Source organism: Dromaius novaehollandiae, chromosome 11 (genome assembly GCF_036370855.1).
Source record: "Dromaius novaehollandiae isolate bDroNov1 chromosome 11, bDroNov1.hap1, whole genome shotgun sequence".
NCBI lineage: Eukaryota > Metazoa > Chordata > Aves > Casuariiformes > Dromaiidae > Dromaius > Dromaius novaehollandiae.
In genome coordinates, this window is record NC_088108.1 from 7,174,832 (window position 1) to 7,192,748 (window position 17,917).

The 17,917-nt window shown below is 44.2% G+C and overlaps 1 protein-coding gene across 2 annotated transcripts in view; it reads right to left on the bottom strand.

The window, feature by feature from the left end:
* GAB3 (GRB2 associated binding protein 3) overlaps positions 1-17,221 on the bottom strand; it is a 69,469-nt gene extending 52,248 nt beyond the window's left edge. Inside the window, exon 1 of one of the 2 annotated variants that reach the window (XM_026110018.2) lies at positions 16,779-17,221. In XM_026110018.2, coding sequence (XP_025965803.2) covers positions 16,779-17,078 — 300 coding nt within the window. In that variant the 5' untranslated portion in view covers positions 17,079-17,221. The remainder of the gene's footprint in view (positions 1-16,778) is intronic. The other variant, XM_026110019.2, reaches the window with a different exon arrangement.
* Between the last annotated feature and the right edge of the window lie 696 nt (positions 17,222-17,917).

Genomic DNA, 17,917 nt, shown 5'->3' on the forward strand with positions numbered 1-17,917 from the left:
AACCAAAGGCATCTAAGGAGACCTTTGAGTCTTGTGCACTGAGCACAAGACTCATGATTTCTCATCTTGCATCTCCACACCCAAAACTTTTGCCTCTGTGCTGCTCCGGAGCCAAACAGCTGACTGCAGACCCATGATTCATTCAGTGGTTCTGCCTGGAGTCCTCGGTCAGGGGAAAAGTAGCAGTGCTGCACTGCAGCCAGGGCAACATGCAACTAGAAGGCAAGTTCCCCATAAGCAGTCCAGCACCATTTCCAGGCAGATTTTCTACCAGTGACTGTTGATACTTAAGAATCTTCTCCAAAGTATCCAGCTTCTACTTCAGTCCTTGATTAAGTGACAGCCTGAAACTTTAAAATGAAGAATTTCCCCAAGGATATCATGTTCAATAAGGACGAATTTTAAGCTAAAGATTTAAACCACTAAATGCACTAAGCATACAAAGTTGGAATCCTTCTTATCCCACTGAACTAAATTACTAATTAATGGAATTTTCACCAAAAAGCTGAGCTGGGAATAATACTGAGCCAAATTTATAATGTAGTCAGACATTAGTTTGAAAAGAACAGGGTCAAAGCTGCCAAGGACTCCTGTAGGCCCAGCTCGTTAGGTAACTTTCTGTATAGCTCCTTTCTTCTTTCCACCCAGCTAAGAAATGCCCCCAGTCTTGTCACACTTACATCCCTTCACTTAGAAACTGAGCATTAGAAGAGTGTCCTTCTGACATAACAGTTTTTGGCTAGAAGTTCACCAAATCAACATTGACTTTCAATAACTGGATTATCAACAGGCATTGGACACGTCCCTGGTTCCCTGTTGGACCTCCCTACCCCGGTCTCCGGTATCTGCTGACCGCTTATGAGCATCTGTAGCCCGTTCCCAGAACAGGCACGGGCCGCGGCTCAGCGTGTTTACCGGGAAGAAAAGAGACAACACCCTACACTAACGGAGTGATAACTGGCTTTTTCAGCCAAGGTTTTCCAAATAAGTTGTGTTACAATTACAAATGCTACAAACAAAACAGGTTTCTGAAATGGCCAGACGCTTGTCAGAAGTCACCAGCCACTGCTCTCGCCCTCGGCTGCCCCTGCAAAGGCAGGAGCAACCTGCGGGCCTCACCTCGCCACGCCGAGGTAGAGAGTGAAAAACAGCCCGATGGATTTTCTGGCAGCCACCAGAGCTTTTTACTCACACAAAGACTAAAAATGCTGTCGAGCTTTGGAGGGATTCACAGCTTCACGCCAATAGGCTTTCTTCAGACCACTCACATGAGCTACCTGCAAAAGGTTACTATTTTTTCAACATTTGAGCATTTCTGTTTTCTGCTCTGAAGACCTCTCCAGTGTCTTTACTGGAAGCATGTTAGGCTCCCTCGTGTAAGGAGAGCCCCTCGACGAGTCGGCTGGGTGCTCCCTGGGCTGGAGGGCGGTATTCAACTTGCTTGTGCAGGCTGATACCGTCGCCAGGTAAGAGTGATGACAAGCAAGATTTTTTTTTTACCTTGTTATGTTTCTTCCTACCAAGAGTCAACTTACCCAAGCAAATAAAACAAATTTTCATTTCCTTAAAGGTGATTTTTTTGCTAAGTCTATTTACCGAATGAACCTAACCATGTACTTTTCCAGATGGCCACTAATGCTTCAAGCTGTGGCAAAAAACATGGTCAGATTATTGCATCCTGACTACTCCATTTCACAAGTATGTTATGAAAGAAAGAGTTATGTAAAAATCATGATGGATTTCACTATTTCCTATTTAACTGTTTTACTGTGAGCATGTATGATGCCCCCCAAATTCACTCTATTTGGAATAAATGTGAGCCAAAGTAACATAGTTTCTAAAATCCTTCTGCTTTCTTACAGTAAGACAGATGATGATGTTTACTTTTTCCTTTACTAACATAAAACCTTCCACTTTGACTCACAGTCCTTAAGCTGAAAGAAACTTTGGAGAGGATTATTTGATAAACAGCGTATATAGAACCGTATTTTTTTGTTGTTAGACTACCATATATGCAGAATTTAATTATGAAATATCATTATTTTGGCATATAATTCTCTGGAGAAGGGTTTTCCCTGGAAGCTCTAGAACATAACATCCTCCTTGCTAAAGTCATTTTAGCAGTTCAACAATCAAATAGTCCCAACCATGTATCCACGGACCACCTGGCCCAAGCTGCCTTCAGTGGGGGCTCACAAAAGCAGTGTCAGCCCAGCGACCAGCCAAGCCTGAATGGAAATGACAGTCGACCCTTGTTGATGAGCTCCGGGAGTTTGGTAGTCCTCACGCAGGCTCCAGTGGACCATAACAAAAATAGGAGGGATTAAAGAATCTCTTTGTTGGAAATCCAAGAAAATACACCCAGGGCTAAGGAGCCACAAAAACTGAACTACACTCTTAAGATTACAAGACAATAAAAGAAACTTTGACAGGATGTTGTGTGGGAATGCAGGGATTATCGCTGCCTGTGTCATTATTGTTTGGATCGAAGGGCTTGTCTGCAGTTTTACTAGCATAGTTGAGCTGCCAAGTATCTCGTAACATAACTATGTCATGGGAACCCTCTGATGCTGGAAAAAAGAACGTTTTTCCCAGGTTAACTTATATTGCTTTGGAAGTGGTTTAAGTTAAATGAAAAAGGTGCCAATCTCAACCCAACACCATCTGAGCAAGGTGCTTATCAGCATAATTATAATGATTTACATTCATACATTAGTCTGTACCTATATAGTTTTCCTGTAGACGGCATTGGAAATGGAGCTTCTTGAAACAGCCTAGTAACAGTCATTTAATCAATGTTACTTGTGAACTGGTTAGTGAGACAGACGTTTGCTGCATCGCAAAGTTTGGATTATTGGAGTTTCCTATATGAATATTTTGTTCTGGATTAACAGAGGTTTGCTTGAAAATCATAAAAATACAGCTTTATGCAAGCTCCTAACACCATTGATACTGAGAGGCAGTGCAATGTGACTGTGACATGGCAATGGCTATGCTAAGCTATTAGTGGTAAAGATGCTTTTTCCAGAATCTAGCTATAATTGCACGGATGATCCGCTAATGGAGCCCAAAAGTCACATAAACCATAAGCAGTGAAAGACGAAAGTGACAGGCAAACACGTCAGTTCTTAGCCAAAGAACTGATTTTGAGAGATTTTCTGAAGTGGCCAACTTCTTCCCTAAATATCTGGAAGGAATTCCCCAGTTACCAGGGAAGATGTAGGTGACCCAGAACACACGTGAAGTCTCTGGGGCCACTGGATTCCACTGCGGGAGGAGCCGGAATTAAATAAACCTAAAACATCCCGGCGAGGCAATTCCCCAAAGCAAGAGGTTTTCCACTTTGGGAGACATGCCAGCTCCCAGCCTGAGACCTGCAGTCCAGGACAGGGCAAGTGGTCAGAGAGGTAACGTAGGCATTAGCGAAACAGGCAAGGGCCTGCGCTTCTGGGGATGGCTTTCGCTCTGGAGAGGGCGGGCGAAACATGGGAGGAGGCAACTGCTGTAAAGCAGAGCGCCAAACGAAATGCTCTCACAGAAAGCCCAGTGTGCAGGTAAACAAAGCACCTCGGTGGGGGAAGGAAGGACCAGCTGGGGTAGGGACCACAGCATCTGATTTTACCCCATACCATTCACCGGGCAGGGATAAGTTTCTGCACGGAGTCTCCCTGTCGACGCTCCTGTTCTCACGCAGTATTCTGGTACATAGCAGCTCATCTGCTAGGCCATCTGCTGAGCTGCCCGCATCCTGGAATTGGGAATACGACTCTTTATTCCTACATGCAGTCTTCCAAATTTTACACCCTCCCTTTTGAAAACTTTCTCCTGCCTGCTTGGTCCATTACATCACCCTTCTCACCAGATGGGACTGACTGCTACAATAGTAGGTGTTTAGCAGCCTTCACACTGTCTCTCACCCTTTAGACTAATAACCTCATGCAGGGGACAAACATTACGTGCGTATGCCTCGCACACCTTGTGCTGCCCCGTTGAACAAGATCATCGTTTCAAAGATGCTATGGGAATTCCCCAGCCAGCAGCCAGCATGTGCTTTTGTATTATGTATTTCTAGGTCCTCAGCGTGCTGCTGGCTGTGAGTCATGCAAATCTTAGACCATGCAAAGCAAAAATGGCTGCACCATGCATAGATTTTTCTTTCTCAAATAGAAAGTGAGATTTTTCAGTGACAGTTCATTCTTTTAAGAGGTTACCAATTTCTCTGCAACTCTGCTTTTATTTTTCACCATAATTCTAGCTGGCTCTCATGCCTTTCGGCAGATATGTTTTGCACGAAAGATATTACATAAAATAAAGTGAAACTGTGCTTTTAAACATGTTATTATACATTTGTTGCCCTCAATTTCCAATTACAAGCAGCTAAATGCTGCAATTCCCATATCACACACCACATCTCTCAGTTACACTGGAGCTACCAGGAGCTCTGATAGTGGCCGGACATGCAATTCCCTCCCTCTCTGCTCTTCTCTCCCCGTCCCCTTGCTGCTGAGGAGCACGACTCTGTGCTTGGTCCATATTCGCCCTGAACAGAGAAAAACCTGAAGCTCATTTCTCATATTCAAGTTCAGTGTTTAATGAAGACAAGATACCACCAATCATAAGTTAGTTATAAGGAATGCATGGGGGAAACAGCTCAGATTATTTAAATGTTGCCCATAAATAGGGTCATAATAGGCTAGAATTTGAGACTGTCACGTTTTATGGCTTCTGGTTTCTTCTTAAAATCCTGTATTACTAGAGAACACGAGGTGCCATTTCTATTTCAAGATATTTTTTCTGATGAGTCTAAGTACTTTATATTTGGAATCCTTTCAGGGAGGACAGAAAGGGTTTCAGACAGATTTTTGCAAACGGGTAAATACAAATTAAAGCTGCAGGTCTAAACTCTAACCCTTCGGTGTGATTGCACGCCTGCCACATTCCAGCAGCTTACTGGAGGCAGTGCCAAGTTTACCTGGCCTTGCTATCAGTTATGACAACATTTTGTTCTGCAAAGGAAAAGTTTTCTGCTTGATAGCACAGATTTGATTGTGCTACATCACCATATCACCATACTTATTTGCCGCTGTTGCTGTGTGAGGTCATACACTTTTTCCTCGTCAGTCCCAGCAAGGAACCATCAAGATCCTGCCCTAAAGTGGCGCCATGAACTAGATCTGGAGTGATTCTGCATGATCACAATCCCAGCCAGAGCAGACATCTTGATGGCAGCAACCCTAAATACAAGCTAGAAGTGATCAGTTGTCCCACAACAAAATGATCCTGTGTGTCACGACAAGATTTTATATCCAAGTTTGCTTTCCTCCACTCCTTATTTTCTACTCTTAAGCATAGATGGCATATAAAACACTTGTTTTCTTCAAAAACCTCCAACGTCTGAACTAAAATATGCTCATACAGAGATCCCAGTTCCATTTCCAAATCCAGTAAACCTGGCGAACTAGTCAAACTGAAACTTGCCTGTGGGTGCACAGTAAGTTCTGAATATATAAGAATTAGGTGCTCCACAGTTTAAATCTTCGCATAGCTCAGGTTGCTAGAATACATGCAAATCGTTTGCCTGGAAATGTTCCTGAGACATATCACTCGGGTACCTCTCTCTGACTGTTGTTCTCCATCACGGTGCTCTGGAAAGGACACAGTGCACAGCTACCGCTTCGAGCAAGCTCTGGCTGATTCTTCATCTTCCGCACTGGCGGCACCCACTCTCGAATGACAAGTTTTGCTGAAGCCTCTCTGAACCCCCGACAAGGTAAGTGCCACAGTAAGCAGAGTCCTTTGGGATTTAAAACAGCTGTGTAAACGGACTTAATCTTCACCTAGTTAACCACAGCATATCTGAAACCTGGCCGCGCGAGACATCTTCTGCCTTGACATCGTTTCATTCCAGTTTAACAATCAAGCTGCCAGCCCCAACAAAAAGACAGGCAAACTTCATTATGGACCGCTTGGAATACTATAATGGATAAACTGTTTCAATTTACCAGTGAGCAAACACAGTTTATTTATACAATTTGGAAGATCATTTCTAGCACAAAGGATCTGGAAATACGACAGACAAATAGGTCCTTTAGGAGGATAACATAACAGAACCACGGCGGGTATAATTCCTCCTCCTTTCCATTTACAGTGCTGCCAGTGGTGGTTGAAACTGGGCAATTTGCTGAGGGCGAGCAACAAAGCCCTGGAAAGGAGAGGCTGTAGGTTTCCGTTCTCCTGGTTGGAAATTTCTGTGCAGAAAATGCCTGGTAAAATCTTGTTCACTCCAAAGACAGATAAATCATAATAATTGCTCTTCAGAGTCTGAGATAAATGCAATCTCTGGCAAGGGTAAAAGGATTTGACAGAGTCCAAACCAGGGTTTGAACTCTACAAGGGACAAGAAAGTCTCTAACACCCTCTCCTGCAGTCCAAGGTTGCATACTGGTAGTGCTGGAAAAATAAAAAAAAGTCTCCAATCATGGCAGCAGCAAAAACTTGTGATGTAAATAAATAAATAAATCAGATGGATCCTAAACTACACGTTAATTTTCTGACACAGAACCCCACGCGTTCTGCGGACATGTCTCGAGGTCTAAGGCACTACAGGCTGGCTTGTGGCTGAAAATTAGTGAACTTTCTTTCTAAACCAGCTATTCAAATCCATCATTTTAGGAGATACCTCTAGCCTCTCAAACACCAGCCCTCCATTCAGAGAAGTCTTAACAAATAAAAAGAGAATTTTAACCCCCCTGCAATTTAGGAGCAAGAAAAACTGTATTTAGGGTCATTGCCTCGTGTTGTATCCCCTTATTTAGTTTTCTGCTATATATTTTAGGGTGAATGTGGGATTTTCTGGAATGCCTCAGATTCCATCCTTAGATCCAGTGGTCTCCTGGGGAGAGGGTACAATTACATTTTTGGTTTGTAGGGAAAGTAACAGATTTGTGGAAGCATAAAAATATTGCAAAGGAATTTCTAATGGGGTTGCATGTACCAAACGGTTTTTGGCTATGGTTGTGGGCTTCTTCTCTGATTCATAAAGAAATTAGTTGCCCTATATTGTATCACATCAGTGATATTTATAAATACATATGTAAAGGTAAACTCTTCCAGATTAATTTAAAATCTGCTGAATTAACTCACGTATAAGCATTCATATTGGTTTAAAACGGGCGTACCAGCTTACATTATGCTTGTCAACTTCCTGAAGCAAACTTTCAATGTAAAATAGGTCTGAATCAATATGAGCATCCAAATAGATATAATCCAAGATAATTAAGATCAAAATCAAGAATGCACAGCTTTGGCTAGACCAGGACAACTCTGTAAAAGTCAGGCGTCAGAGAGGAGGGCAGCGAGCTGCATCCGTACTTCCGCGTCCCGCCTCCCGCGCGTGGGAAGGCCGGACAGGCTGCAGCTGCTCTCCGCAGAGCCGGGCTGCTGGCGCCCGGCGGGAGCAGCGGGGCCTCGGCACAGCCCGGCCTGCCCACGGGGCACCTGCCATGGCCCGTGGGTTTGGTGGTTGACTGAACCTGGCCCAAAGCGTTCAGTGTCTGCGACAACATTTTGGAAACGAAACTGTTCTCCACGCGCAGCGAGGCTGCAGCGCTAATTCCTAGCATGGACCCGGGCGGAGGGAGGACAGGGCTCGTGGGTCCCACCGGTGACGGAATTACAGTCACGGCTGGAGCTAAGTGACACCGTGCGGTCGCGGCGCTGGGTTGTGCACGCAGCGAGCACATGCAGTCAACAGAAGAGGGACAAAAACAACCGGCTGTACAAGCGAGGAACTCAGCCACGTTCGCAGGCCAGGTTTACAAAGACGTTTAGGCAGCTGAAGGGGCAAGCAGGTACCTAGGGAGACTTGCACAAGAGCCTATGCACGCTTTTGTATATCTGGTCCTTGGTAACCTGCCAAACTATCCCAAAAAGGAAAATCAGAAATTGGATTCAAATTTCCTGTTTCTGTCTTCCCAGGAGTATATTTGCTCAAAGCTTGTTCTCTCTGTCAGGTTCTCCCTTCCGAGCACACCTTTCCAGGGCGCAGTTTCAGCGGTCCCCTGTCTTGCTGACGCCTCGAAGCACCTATTCAGTTCAGAAGTGTGTGAGGTACCACGCTTCCACCAGTTGCCCTTGCACATTTGATCTTGTAAAAAACAAAACCAAAAGATTAAGCGAAACTCCAGGGGTGTCAATTTTTAGTACTCTCACATGTCCAAAAATTCTTTTGTAATTTCCTTCTAAGTAGTCTGGGGTTAATGAGACTGAAGAGAATGATAGGAAGGAAAGAAATAATTATATATTCTTTTTTTTCCCAACATGTCCCAAATGTCACCTCTGACCTGGCTTTCTATTTCTGGCATGGACTAAACTCCCTCTATTTATTTAGCAGCCTACACACTATTACAGTAACATAGCAACAGTACTTTCAGTTGTGAATTCGAAAAAAGAAAGGAAGAGAAAAAAAGAACATGCTTTTCATAAGAAAACTGCTTAAGCATTGCAGTCTATTAACACATTAATAAATGCCTCTATTTTTCCTTTTACAAGGCTTTATTAGGCTTCCATTCTATGCAAACCCAACCCAGAGAGAAGCACGGGGGTGCGAAGTAGTGACACGGTCATGAAGACTATTCTTGCTATGTGACTCAGACCGTCCCCTAACCTTTTTGTTCATTTGTTTTAATGACGCTTCAGCCTGAATATTTCTCAGGCTCAGCACAGAGGAAAGTGGGAGTTTGGGGAGGACACTGAAATAATGGAATTTATTTGGCTTTTTTTCCTCACTTTTCAAAAACAGTTTGCTGTTATTTTATGATCCGCAGCTCAAGGGTGATATGAAGTCAGGATTATCTGTCCAGAAGTAACATTTGGAAAAGCATTGAAGTGAAGTAGAAGAAACTGTCCCGTCTTCAGCAATCATTTGACAGTCTAAATCCCACCGACCTACAGGGAAAGTTAGCCAAGGGAAGCCCTGTAAAGACACTGCTAGAGTCAGAGGAATACCTAGTGAAAACATTTTGTGAGCCTTATTTCAGTGGGAGCAACAGGCCTAACTATCTCAAAAAAGCAATTCCCTGAGCTACTTAAGTGCTTCTTATTTTTAAACCTAGGGCCTCAGTGCAAACTCAAACAATCATTTTATTAGGATGGGTTCAAAATGTTGGACTTACTAAAATTAAAACTTGAGATTGCAAAGCTTCCACTGTAAATATTAGTAAACAACACAGATGTAGTAGCTGGAATAATAGCAAGGGCTTCAGGAAGTACTGTATGACTTTTTGTGAAACTATTTCTTCACTGCCACTGTAAACTCAGCCGGCATCTCTTCAGAGGCTTTTTCTCATCTCACAGAGATTATAGCAGCGTGCAGCCACCTCTGAACGCCAGTGGCTTTTCTGGGGAATCTGCAACAGATCTTGGAACTCCTCTTTCACACCACGCGTACGTGTTCAGGCTTTCCAGAGTTTATAAATTGTGATTTCACAGTTAATTAGCTCAATCTCTAAAGTTTACTTCTGCAAACTTGGTGGCTTTGCCGCTCAGTTTGTAAAGGCTGCAAGCATAAAAATAGTTCACGATAGTTCCAAACTATTGGTGTCTCCTTGGCATGACCAGTTAATGTCAGCTTGAAAAAATGGCCTCACAACTGTAAAATCCTTGAACTTCTACAAATAGTTTGCAAGTCTGGTATGTAAAAACAGATTGTCCATAAACTATGCACTCTGCAGAGATTACAACAGTTGCAAATCTAAAAAGGGTCCAGTTAGGGCCATTATTCAGACCAACAGAAATATGAACACATAACTCATGGTCACTGAGATTGGGATTCACAGAGTGAAGAGTATTTGTCACTAACAGAGCTCACAGAAACCACTGACTTTTAAAACTCATTGTCAAAAATGAGTCAGAAAGTTTCAGATGTCAATCTAAGTTCCATTTAAATTAACACCTTCATTTAAGCAATCTTAAAATTCACACTAGTAATGACATTTTACTGGCTTTCCATAAAATGCCCTACGGCAAAGAGTATTGGCTAAGTGGAATGCGCTCTTCAAGGGTTTTGTGGAAAGCTGCAGCGTAGTTTTGACTGTTGGGGTCAGGTGGGGTTTCTGGCATTAGTTCTCAGAAAGGGGAAAACTAAAACTTTAAGAACAGTTGTCTCATTCTAACAATGCAGAAAGCTATTAATGAGTTAACCCCAGAGGGGAAGGAGAGTCCTTCTCTGCCACGATGGCTAGACACCAGTTTTGTTTAAATCTTAACAAATATCAAGAACATAATTAAACTGAGCTTTGCATGGCTATATATTTAGCTTTTTTTTCCCTGATGCAACACAGACCAAAACAGGTCAAGGACATTGTAAAGTAGAAAATTATAGAAAGTTGAAATCTTGCATTTTATTCAACAAATAAATGAGATAGAGGAAACTCTATTATTTTATCTGGCTGAATGTACTGCTTTGACATGCAAATTTCATTTCAAACATAGCCTTTTTTTTCTTGTCTTATTGCATTGCTAATTCATTTCCAACTCAAATGGAAGAGACAAGCAAGCAAATAAAATGATTGTATCTCTACTCAGTGATATGGTAGGAACAATTTTGTCCCCTTCCCTAAAAAGATACCAATTTGGTATAATACACTTTCAAAGTGACAGAGATGGTCAGAGATGACCAAATCAAACACTGCTGTTACAGCGTTTTAATGCATTATTGGTAGAAGTAATGTGTTTATCTGTACTACAGTTCTCATGTGCAACAACAGAGTTCAGCAAAGTACTACTTTTAATGCTTTTTCCTCTAATATATGTTTAACTGCATCACCAGTTTAATTACCATTCAAGTTAACATTTCCTTCTCTACTTCAGACTGGAATGTTTTTTTAAGTCTCTGTTACTGAATGCAAAGACCTGATAACTCGTGGGTTTCTGTTTTGAATAGAAACCAATAGCTGGACATTCCTGTGCACTGAAAACATGTAGTCAAAGATTAAATTGGGGCTTCAGTGCTATTATGGCTCCACCCAAATAAACAGTCCAAGGGAAATTATTCTGCTTAACGTTCTGATACTCAGGTTGCCAAGAAGAGCACTGTTTTCAGAAATTATTTTTTTCTTAGAAGTCAGCCTATCTCATTAGAGTAAACATTGCATTTAAACTACCAAAAAGTGCTTAAAGTGGAGGAAAATGGTCTGCTTTACACTCTGGAAATGGTCTGCTTTACACAATTAGATAATTACAAATGTTTAATAATGGAAACTCCTCCTAAAATAAATTCTCTGATGTTATTTTACCAGTGAGATCAATTTGTTCAGGATTTGCAGCAGAAGGGAATGTGTACTCTGTTTCACAGGAGCTTTCATTACTGAAGTCTTCACCTGGTACATTATTTTCTGAAGGGTAATTGGAGTTTTTCCTCAAAATACAAACTCCATAGAATATATGTTGGATTTTAAAACAAAATAAGAGCAAGAAGAACTTAGGTGCAAAGCACCCAACTGCAGCCAGCTAAAAGGCTCTTCTCCAGCACACAGGATTCTTATTCTCGTCCTGCCTATAAACTAGAGTTACAAAACTCTCATAAATTGGTTAAATAAATTCAGATATTTCAATGCAAGTTGAGGATGTTAACTCCACCAGGGTATTAAAAGTGGACTTTCTATGCAGAGGGGACAGAGCATGGGAAGTCAGGTTATGCAGGAAACTTTTGGAAATAAACAGGCTTACGGACAAAAATTAAATTCAGAGTTCTCTTACATAGTTATTTTTGTAAAACTCCCCCAAATCCCAAACTAGCAGAAGTGGTGCTTGACTTCACACAGCACTTGGGGATTTCTTTTAGGCTGGGGTGGTGGTGTCTTCTGCTGACACCCGCCCAACACCAGGAGAACAGTGCAGCCGTTCTGCATCCCACCCACCCGTGGAGCTGCTGTGGCACTCTTGTTCCTATTACTTGAGCAAACTCTTCCATAATTCTACTTTACTTTTTCTTCTTCGTGGCTAGTAACTTCCTGTTTGTTCTCCTGATAAATACCAGAACTTCAGCTAAAAATGGAGAAGTCGTTTAGATTCTCTTATCTTGTAAATGCCTGGCATTCAGGGTGCCCACGGCCGGCCGAGTTGGGCACATCACTCGGAGCGGTTAGAGATTGCTGTCTTCAGCTGATTGGTGTGCCCTTCTGATGGAGCTTGCTGCTCCTCAAAGAGACAGCAGAGGTGGACACTACGTTTTCTTAGCTTTTTGCAGTCTGATATATTAATTTACAGCACTGCTGATTTCAGTTTAAGTTAACATACTGGGCATCCGTGAAGCACCGTGGCTGGGAGCAGGTATGCCCCTCATTTTGCCACAATTGCTGTGGAAGCAATGACTCCATACATATGGGTATGGCAGTCTCTAGCCTTTTAAACTCAGCTTGAATTGCTGAATCTTGCTGAAAGACACACCGCATGTCCCTGCATGGATCCTCAATTCAACTGAAAAATCTGAATGGTTGCAAATTATTAGACTCAACCTGACTGATTAGCTAATCCAATGCTGACAGAATCCCCAACAAAAAGTGTGGTAAGAAATGCAGGGCTAAATTTGCTAACATGGGGTCTGTTTTGGACTCTTGCTCGAAAGATGCTGACAAGAAATTTTGATTTTCAGTAATGTCTGAAGAATCTAGTCACTCAAGTAAAGCAGGAAACTTGCCTTTTTTGAGCAAGTGGTCTTCCCTCATCATTTTGTATAGAACTGAAGATTAAAAATAGATCTTCAGCTGCAGTACAGCTGTGCAGCGCTGACTTCAATGGAGCTGCACGGACTTTCAACAGGCAGGCATCTGTATGTGATCCTTTACTATTGCAAAGCACATAGCTCAACACCAACCGTAAGTAAATACTGGAGTGTCACCTACCAGAGCCTGCAGGCAGGCTGATTAACTGCCACTACTGCTCTTCTCAGGTGTGACAAACTACAGGAGAGTGATTCTAGGACAGGTTCAAGTTAGGTACCTGTTAAAAATCCCATTCCCATCTCCTTATCAGCATGCGGACAGTCTGCTCTCAGTGGTGTTAGTCTTCTATTCCAGTAGATGAGCTCTGCAGCTGCTTCCATGTCTTTTTTCCCCTAGTAGTGACTTTTTGCACTGAACACTTTGTTCTCTAGGCCATGAAACTGTTCTCCCTCTCCCCAATAAATAGAGAACAAGTATTATCAATAAGTGATTAGATGTATTTCTAATATGAAGAGTGCCAAAAAGCCTGCCGTTCAAGGCAGGCATTCCAGGATTGGTATAGGTGAACATCCTGGTCCTTCCAGTTTTCTGTTTTTTACAAAGATAAACATTTTCCCCCATGGCTCTGAACGCCTAATCTAAATCTCTGGTGGGATACACTCAGTGTTAATACAAGGCATGGAGAAACCCATCAAACCCAGAAACCCATTTCATGGGAGCAGATTCTCCCACGCAACCTTGTTTTCTGCAGAGGCCGGTCCTCACAATCCACTTACACCAGTAACAAAAACCTCATGGACTCCTGCAGCGCCAGGTTTTCCCCCGGTGGGGACTGAGTGTCAAGATGTGCCCCAAACACAGCATTTTCAGTCTACAAGGCAATGGCTTCACCTACACCACCACTACTTCCTAGTTTTCACCAGCAGCTTCTTCCTCTCTCCCCCCCGCCCCCGTATCCAGCTCCCCCGACCAGACCTTCGAAAATTCCCCTCTGCCTCTCAGCCCCACGCAGAGCAAACCGGGGAGAAAGGCTGCGAGGGCACAAAGTGGGGAAATGAGAGCAGCGCAGCTCGCCAGGCGCCTGACGGGACAAAGAGCTGCAGCAAACACAAAATGCTCTCCTGGGAGACTCCTTGCACAACTGACTCTTTAGATAGGCTGACATGCTAGATTAATATTTTAAGTATCAGGCAGAAGCAAAAGAATCATATGTGATATTAAAACACTATTAGAAGATTTCCCCGCTAAAGTTAAGCTCCCTGTGCTTTCTAATGAATTCTCTGCATTTAGCATTAAGCGCTCTGTTTTTACAGAAAGTTACACTTGGGTAATTAATCTCGTGTTTGTTTCCTGCACATGTAAGAGAGCACCCTTTGTTAGGGAATGATAAGACACTTCTAAGAATAGTAATACTAAGAGCATCAGCTTTGTGAGACATTACAGGAAAAATTTAGACTCTAACACCTGTTTTTCGTTTTTCAAAGTTTTGAAAATAACTTTCTGCTTACTTAGAGACAAATTCTGACTTTGTTTTTGTGTATAAGACCTAACTGATTTAATCAGAGGACAAGCGTAAACTAGGGTATACTTTGGTCTTTAGGCTCCAATCCTGCAAATACATATTTGTTTAATTTTATACTCTGTAAATATTCTCAGTGGCTTCGGTGGGACTATTCACAGCTCACGGTATCACAACCTGAATTGATCATTTTGTCTAGTCTCTTAACTACAGGTTCCACTGGAGTAAATTGGACTTTCTTAGTGGTTGCAATAGATTTGGGATTAAGACTTTATCTGTGTGTGAACAGAGATTCCCAGGCCTGACCTTGCAGAGGCCTGGTGCGAAACTCAGGAAAACATAACTGGGAGACAGCACAGCAAGGGCAACTGAGGTACTCCAGGGTAAGAGGGGTCCAAACCCCACATTTGGAAGGCAGATCAAACCCATATTTCAAGCTCCCTAAAAGCTTTAGCTCAGACTGTAGGTTTTGCCAATTGAACACAAAGGGCAGCTTAAATCTTCGGTATTTATATATGTCGTCTGTTCAAAACCAGAGCCAGAGTCTGTTTTAAGTGGTTGACACTTGACACCTAATGAAGTCAGTTTAAACAGTCATTGTTTTAAAGCCTATGTTGTTTTTAAGCAGTCGCTGTGGTTCAGCTTGCGCTATCTACCACCCCAGTGACAAGATGCACAAGCTACTATGGTAGTGAAACTATGTACAAATGAGAAAAATAGCTCCCAGGAGGTAAGGGACAATTTCCATTTGGTTTGTAGCATCTCCTGCGTACCCACTCGTATGAGAAAGGACATTAACCTTTGCTGTACTTAGAGCAGATTTTTTTCTGCTTTATTATGGACAAAAGAGTAGTTTATCCTACTAACCAGAAAACAAACACTAATCTTCAGAGATCTTGCTAATCTAGTGGCTGGTGTTTGAAGAACAGTGTAGACCCAATTTCACTAGGTTTTTTACTGCAAAATCTGAGCACAGAAGACTGTGACTGGTCTTGTGAGCTGATCAGAGCCCCTGTTGTGACTATTATCTTGACTGTATAATGGGGGCTTTCAAATCCCAGCTTTATCACATTCTGTTTTCTCTACTTTGCCCTTTTATGAATATTGAGTCATCAAAAATAGCTTCACTGACAGAGTTACTAATGATACCAGCTGGGTGAATCAGTGGTTCTTACATTGTCTAGTGCCTGCTATACAATGCTATTAGTATGCCAGTTACGAAATATAACAAAAATTAGATATCCATATTTATATGCAGCTCCCTTGAGACACATCGTAGTGGTTATTTTAAAATTAGAAAACGTTAACCGAAGAAAGCAGATACTCAGCCATTTCAATGCAATACTATGTTCTAAAAGAAGAAACTCTGGCTCAGAGTAAGTTAAAAGTAAATTTGAACATCAGTAAATTATCCGTTTTCCTATTTTTAATACAAATAAAAATACACTACTAAATGATATCTGCTATATTCTTTACGAGACAGTTATTCCTTATATTACCAGAAAAAGCTAACATCAGCAGTCCAAAAAATGCTGATAAACAGAAGTGAATATGACAAATGATGTAAGCTATGTACATGGCGTGTGCGACAGACACATATGGTGGCATCCTTCTAGCACAGTGCCGTGCTCTTGGTGAGTTAGGCTGGAAGTGCACTACTTAAATGCACATTACCAGCTCCAAAAGTGTGCACAGTACCAGCCTGCCGGGGTAAGAATCAGCACAAATGAGTATGCAAAATGGCCCACGATGGGCTTACGTTAGTAATGCTGTCCCAAGCAATTTTTTAAGGGTCATTTATTTCTGCCCGGAATGCCTTCCTTGCAGCCCTGCAGCGATACAGTTTCCTATGTTTGTAACACACACCCTTTTTTGTAGAAAAACAGGCAGGCAGATACAGAATGAAACAAGGGGCCCCCTTCACACACACTGCAGTTGCTGCTCTCCGTGCACGCAGCCCTCGGGTGTTCTCCTCAGTCCCCGCTACCTTTTCGTTATCGGGAACTTTAGAGCAAGGCACCTTCTAGCACCTCTTCACCAGAGGCAAAAAGTAAACCTATCTGGTAGTAAATGCATCTAGCATATTAAATCGGCAAATAAAACTATCGCAGATGTTGGCATTAGCAAGTGTCACAGGAATTACACAGCATCTTAACAAAGCTTAGGCTCCAGTTTCAAAGTACTAGTTTTTTAGGAGGTTCTTGCCCTTCCCTGGAAAAGATACATCTGAAATTCTGTTACAAAACTGTTAGTTATGGCAACATTAACTGAAACCGAAATGTGGTTTTTAACCTAAACTGTGTTGCATAACAATTTAAGAATTATAATCTTCGGAGCCGGCAAAGGTTAATTCCGAAGGGCACAAGAATATTGATGACAATTCAAACACTCAGTAAGCGCACGGACTAGTAGATCTTTTTTGTTTTGGTCCAAGGCGAAGCCGCAACCCGCGAGACGTTGCAAAGGAAGAGTGAGACACGGAGCACATGCAGAAATCCCTTTAGAGAGAAAAATATCGGTAGAGTCTCCGCACTTACGTATCGCTTGAGTTTCTTCTCGGGGGGCGATTTAATGAGCCATCCAGTGCAAACGACGTCCCCCGAGCTCATCTTCCCCCCCGGCGCGGCGCGGCGGCGCGGGAGCCAGGGTGCGGGCTGTGTGTGTGTGTGTGTGTGTGTGTGTGTGTGTGTGTGTGCGTGTGTGTGTGCGTGTGTGTGTGTGTGTGCGAGTGCGTGTGTGCGTGTGTGTGTGTATTGTTCCCAGCCAATTTGAAACCAGCAGTAATCAGCTTCCTTCAGCTGTGCTCTGATACTGCTCCAGCCCGAGGAGGAAGTCATGACATTGATCACTGACACGGCCAGCCCTCCCTCCGCCGCAAACACAATGCAACACACCGAGCACGTGATGGGCCACCGGGGCACGCCGCCACCGAGCCGGCGGCTGCCGGAGCCCCCGCCGCCGCCGCGCGCCTCCGGGCTCCGGGCTCCGGGCCCCGGCCCGCCCCCGCCGCCGCCGCCCCCGGCCCGCCGCCGCCCGCGGCATCGCCCGCCGGGCCCCGCCGCCGACCCGGGCGCAGGGCCGCTGCTCCGCCCCGGGCTGCCCCGCCGCCGCCCGCCGCCAAGCCGGAGCCCGGCGCCCGGGCTGCCCCGCCGCCGCGGGCGCTGCCTGGGCCGGGGGATGCCCTTCCCTCCCGCCGGCCGCGCGGGACTCGCAGGGGCTGCTGCTGCTGCTGCTGCTGCCGCCGCCCCGTGATGCCGCTGGCGCCGCCGCCCGGTAGCCCCGGGGTGAGGGAGCACGCAGCTGGGTTTGGGGCTTCCTGCCGCTCGGCCCCCGGCCCGGGCTCCGGCAGGGAAGGCGTGCGGAGGGTCTCTGCCCTGCCCCGAGCCTGGCCGGACCCGCAGGCAGCGCTTCATCATCCTGCAGCGCTCGGACCCCAAGGCCTGAGCTTCGCGAGCGGAGCCGAATGCGACTGCCACGATGGGCAGTAGGTGAAACACTGTTCCAGCCGATGATTGTACCCCAAGCAGGGATGGCCGCGGCAGGCAGCGAGGGGCTTTGGCCTGGTGACCGAGGCACAGCCCACGCCAGCGGAGCGGCTGCAGTCCTGCGCTGAGCGACTGCCGTGCTCTGTCAGCGCGGAGACCCCCACCTCAGCTCCCATTATCTGACTAGTCCA